At 43.9% G+C, this 6,037-nt stretch overlaps 1 protein-coding gene across 1 annotated transcript; it reads left to right on the plus strand.

Moving 5' to 3' along the window:
• The first annotated feature begins 646 nt into the window (after window positions 1-646).
• On the plus strand, window positions 647-1,303 carry LOC137397992 (uncharacterized). The gene has a single exon (XM_068084093.1). The coding sequence runs from the start codon at window positions 647-649 to the stop codon at window positions 1,301-1,303; it is 657 nt and encodes a 218-aa protein (XP_067940194.1).
• Window positions 1,304-6,037: the final 4,734 nt, after the last annotated feature.

Genomic DNA, 6,037 nt, shown 5'->3' on the forward strand with positions numbered 1-6,037 from the left:
GTGAGAATCTATTTTGGGGGCAATGAAAACGCGAAGATTTGATAAGTGGGGTAAACTTTCATAGCGTAAAAAAACACCACAGCAAAAGATAATATGACTCCATATGGAAACCACATGTCGTGGAGGTTATTGATAGATGTGAATGCCACAAATATATTTATACATAGTTGTTTATTAGTAGTAAGTATATGATTACTACTCGAAGATTGGGGCAAAAAACAGGTTTGCTTGGGTAAAAGGGGCAATTGCGTGACACGGGCGTGAGATGCATGAGGCATGGGGCAATTGCGTGAGTTTCACGCCCAATGCATGAGAGTTGGCAGGTATGAACACCACCCATAACAATAGCATAGGCCTATCGCTGGAGACTCTTACGAACACTTTAATTTAAAAATATTACGGTATTTGATACATTGAGTATGAACTAAGACTGTCTTTTGGTTGTTAAAATATTAACACCCTTGTTGTATTTGTGGCAAGTCCACTATTTTGATCAATACAAAAATAAAGGGTTCCGGTCTAAACTGAAATCACGAGTGTTCTGATTTATTAAACTGAATAGTTTCTCTGCTAGAATTAATGCACAACAGCCTCAAACAAACAATCTAACATGGTGGCAGCGTAAATAGTTACCCACTCGTCTATTATGGATGGTATTTTGCCTCCGGGTCAGCTTGATTTGAGATCTAAGGACATTGCTGGTGAATGGAGAAAATGGTCCAGGGCTTTTGAGGATTATCTTCTTGCTATTGATGTGGCGGCAGGGACTTTGGCTGCTGAGAAACGAAAGTTAGCTTTGTTTTGCCATGTCGGTGGGGAAGATGTACGTGAAGTGTACAGTCGAATGGAATTCACTAAGGTGGGAGATGGTGAGACTAAGGATATAGATGAGGGTACAGAAGGCAGGAAATTGAAGGATGTCCTAAAGAGATTCCGTGAGTACTGTAACCCAAGATCTGGCATTGTAGTCTCCAGGTATGAATTCCATAACAGTTCCCAGAATGGTGAGACTGTAGATGTTTATCTCATGAGGCTGAGGCGTTTGGCAGAAAGTTGTGATTTTGGTGATCAACGTGATTCCCTCGTGAGAGACAAGCTGCTGTTCGGACTGGATGATAGCAAGACTATAGAGAAATTGATGAGAGAGTCCGATGAGAAACTTTCGTTAGATTTCGTTATCAGGGCTATTCGAGTAGCTGAGGCAGCTAAGGTGGCAAAGTCGAGTGAGAAATTGTCTGCTGATGTAAATGCGATTGCTCTTGGAGGTAGACCAAAAACAGGTCGTCCAACTAATATGGACTGAAGAAAGGCTAAGGTACACTGCGGAAAGTGTGGGAAAGAGCATTTCCCAAACAGATGCCCTGCGTTTGGTTCTAAGTGCTACAAGTGCAAAGGAAAAAACCACTGGGCTAGTGTTTGCAGAAGTGAACCAGCTGTTGATGAGTTGTCTGAGGATGAGAATAATTCTACTCAAGAGGTCTATTTTGGAGAAATAGTGCAGATAGGTAATGTTGACACAGGTTCGTGGTATTCGGTTCTCAATGTTGGTACGAGAGAGAAGTCTAAGCAGTCTGTTAAGTTCAAGCTTGACACTGGTGCGGCGTTGAGTGTATGTGGACCTAGACATGTGATTGGTCAGATGAAACCGACTAACAAAAGGTTATTTGGACCAGGTCGAACACCACTGAAATGTCTGGGAGTTCTCTTGTCGGCACAGGTGATCGTGTTCTTTCAGAAGACATCTACGTGGTCGATAATCAGACTGTACCGCTTCTGAGTAGAAAGGCCTGTGAGAACCTTCAGCTGATTGCAGTAGACAAGGAAAAGTGTGCAGTTGAATCGGTGACCGTGAGCAAACAGCTGTTCCGAGGTCTAGGAAAAGTCGCTAGAGAGTATTCTATCACTATGAAAGATGATTCAAAGCCTTTTACTATCAATGTCCCCCGTCCTGTGCCTTTTCCGTTACGGGATAAAGCTAAACTGGCCATAGAAGATATGGTACAGCAGGGTGTAATAACAGCTGTGGAGGAATCAATCCCGTGGGTAGCGCCGATGGTGGTAGTACCCAAACCAGGTCAGGACAAGGTTAGAATTTGCACGGACTATACCGAACTAAACAAGTTTGTTATGAGAGAAATTCACCCCATGGCCACTGTCGAAAATAGTCTGGCTTCTATTGGTCAGGCGAAGATCTTTTCCAAGATCGACGCCAATAGTGGCTTTTGGCAGATTCCGTTGAATGCAGAGTCCAGCAAACTTACAACATTCCTGACTCATCAGGGACGATATCGATATCTTCGGTTACCTCAAGGTTTATGTAGTGCACCAGAAATCTTTCAAGCAGAGATGAGCAGAATACTGAAGGATATAGCAGGCGTAGTCATTCATATGGATGATATTCTTGTGTTTGGTCAGACTAAGGAAGAGCATGACTCGAGGCTGAGAGAGGTTCTGGGTAAAATCGAAAAGGCAGTTCTCACATTGAACGAGTCAAAGTGCGCGTTTGGAGTGAAATGTGTGTCTTTTCTGGGGCATCTGATTGATGAGCAAGGTATACACGCTGGCTCTAGAATACAGGAAATTTTGGATTTCTCAACGCCTACCGATGTTAAAAGTGTGAGGAGCTTTCTTGGCCTAGTGAATCAGTATGCTCGGTTTTCCTGCCGCCTAGCAGAGGTGAGCAAACCCATCCGTGAGCTCTTACAGAAAGACATTGTTTGAACATGGGGAAAGGCACAGGATGATGCTTTCCAAGGCATCAAGGAGCTTTTCAAAGAGCCTATTGTGTTAGCTGCTTACAACTCGCATAGAGAAACCATCATATCAACGGACGCGAGTAATCATGGACTGGGTGCCACTTTGAGTCAAGTTCAGGATGATGGTTCAAGACGATTGGTTGCAGCTGCGAGTCGGTCGTTGTCTGAGACAGAGCAGCGCTATGTTGCTATCGAGAAAGAAGCGCTTGAGGTATGTTGGGCGATGGAAAAGTTTTCGCATTACATACTTGGTATGAAGAGTGTGGTTATCGAAACAGACCACAAACCCCTGATCAGTCTCTTTGGCAACAGATTCTTGGACAAATTACCTCTCCGAATCCAGAGTTTCAAGCTGAGACTGCAACGTTTCCAGTATACTATCCAGTATATTTCTTGTGTTTGTAACTCCTCAGCTGATGCGCTGTCTAGGTTTAGTATCTCAAGAGGAGAAGAGGTTGATGAGCTAAGAGAGGAGGAGGCCACACACTTTGTTAACGAAACGGTGGTAGTGAACGGTCTAGATAGTCGACTGGAGGAGATGAAGGCTGCTCAGAGGGATGATAAGGGGCTCCAGAAGGTAGTCAGTTTGGTGAAAGATGGATGGCCACACTATTTGTCCTCAGTGGACAGCGCTCTGAGACCATACTATGATCGCAAGGAACTTCTAACAGTGAATAAGGGCTTCCTTATGCTTGGAAGTAGGATTGTAGTCCCTCTCTCGGAGCGTTACAGGGTGCTTCAGGACATTCACCAGGGCCACTTGGGGATCACCAAGTGTCAATCTAGAGCGCGAAACAGTGTATGGTGGCCGTCTATGGCCAAGGCTATTGAGGACATGGTATCTCAGTGTCAGGTCTGTAAAACTGAGGCTAACAAAGTAGTTGAACCACTGCGACCTTTCGCCACTCCTGATAGACCGTGGCAAATAGTAGGAACTGATTTGTTCCAGTTCAAAGGAGCAGTGTACTTACTGGTAGTCGACTATTATTCCAGGTATCCAGAAGTAGCACTCCTCGATGATGGTACTACCTCTAGAAAGATCATCACCCATCTAAAGAGCTTCTTTTCCCGGCATGGGATACCGGATGCAGTAGTCTCGGACAATGGTCCGCAATATGCTAGCACAGAATTCTCCAGTTTCGCTGCAGAGTATAAGTTCACTCATGTCACTAGCAGCCCACACTATGCCCGTGGTAATGGAGCTGCTGAGCGTGCAGTTCAGACCATAAAGAGGATGCTTCAGAAAGACTCGGATCCATATCTGGCAATGTTGTCATACAGAGCGTTTTTCTCCTGCAGAGCTACTGATGGGTAGAAAGCTCCGAACCACTGTGGTCACCCATCCGGACAATCTAAGACCTCAACTTCCAGACCACGAGGTGTTCAAGGCTAGAAATGATGAGTATAAGGAGAATTCGAAAGCCTGTCACGATGATGCCCACAAAGACATTCCGCTTCGCCCGGTAAACAAGGATGCTTCGGTGGTAATGAGAGCCACTCGTGGTGAAGGAGTTGTCATCACTCCGTTCGATGATCTCACTAGATCTGCTGTGGTCCAGATGAATAATGGTAGTCGCCTACGACGCAACCGTTCTGATATTATCTCACTGGCTGCTAATCATGAGACCCCTTCACCTACTGTCACGAGAGTCTCGCGATCCGGTAGAATCGTTAAAACCCCGCCATACCTCTCGGACTATCAGCTCTGATGAGCCGCGCATAGCCATTGAACACTGAGACGTTGAACACAATCAATTATTCGTTGTTTTATTTTTGTTTATTACCTTCATATTAATCTCGGGGTGAGATGTTGTATTTGTGGCGAGTCCACTATTTTGATCAGTACAAAATAAAGGGTTCAGGTCTAAACTGAAATCACGAGTGTTCTGATTTATTAAACTGAATAGTTTCTCTGCTAGAATTAATGCACAACAGCCTCAAACAAACAATCTAACAACCCTTGCTCTTTTTTGTAGCAAAAAATCTGATCTGACAAATACAGGCGCAACCTAACACATAATCCTCAACCTTACAAGATTTTTTTATTATGTTTCAAACACAGGTGTCCTTTAGCGGGGATATTGTCGAAGCCGAGACCGGGCCGTAGTCTACACACACAAAAAACAACAAAGGTCCACGTAGTTGTGAGCAAAAACAAAAGTATCCACCCAAATATCTCACCAATCTGATGAGCAGCACACACAAAAACTAACCAATCGACAGAGCCATCGATCATGCCAAAATATTCCAAGTTTCAAGTCATGTCTTGCACAACTCACCTTATGGTTTGTCAAAACTTGTCCCAAAGTCCCTATTAATTTGAGACTGTCCAATATCTGTTTTAGAAATGGTCGCCGCTAGCCTAGCCTAACGTCCTGACTCAACATCTTAGTAACTATCGGGGCATTGCTGAGTGCTCCCGATCTTTTTGAAACCCTCCTAAGTTTTGTTTACAATAGTGTTAACCCGATTTTGATTGGTTCTTGCATGCTTAAGAGAGACTCAAAAAGATCGGGAGCACTCAGCATTGCCCCGATAGTTAGTAAAATGTTGAATCAGGACGTTAGGTTAGGCTAGCGGCGACCATTTCTAAAACAGATATTGGACAGTCTCAAATTAATAGGGACTTTGGGACAAGTTTTGACAAACTATAAGGTGAGTTGTGCAAGACATGACTTGAAACTTGAAATATTCTGACATGATGGGTGGCTCTGTCGATTGGTTTAGTTTTTGTGTGTGCTGCTCATCGGATTGGTGAGATATTTGGGTGGATACTTTTGTTTTTGCTCATAACTACGCGGACCTATGTTGTTTTTTGTGTGTGTAGACTACGGACCGGTCTCGGCTTCGGCAATATCTCCGCTAAAGGACACCTGTGGTTTCAAACATGCGAAATTGCGATGCGGCCACATGCTCGACGCGTGTTCCGATGATGGCCTATTGCAACCCGCGTTAATACCCATGATAAAGGCTAAATTTTGTCTACAGTTTGGATATCTAGCCTTAAATTTTAAGCTAATACATTTTAGCCAACGAGGGTCCTTGACTGGATTAAAATAATTTGGTTAGAACTTGTTGATGAAATATTATTGCTATCGCAATCACTCTATGGAAGTGAGCAATGATTGACTGCGTAGCCTTGGAAACAATGTAGCAAGCAATACGTATCGAATAATTGAATACTGTTGAGTACACACGCACAAACCAACATTCTATACAACGACCTTTGTACCTAAAACAGAAATTGTGCTTCTCATTTGCAGGGCAACGAAATGCGGCCA

Source organism: Watersipora subatra, chromosome 6 (genome assembly GCF_963576615.1).
Source record: "Watersipora subatra chromosome 6, tzWatSuba1.1, whole genome shotgun sequence".
NCBI classification, from domain to species: Eukaryota; Metazoa; Bryozoa; class Gymnolaemata; order Cheilostomatida; family Watersiporidae; genus Watersipora; species Watersipora subatra.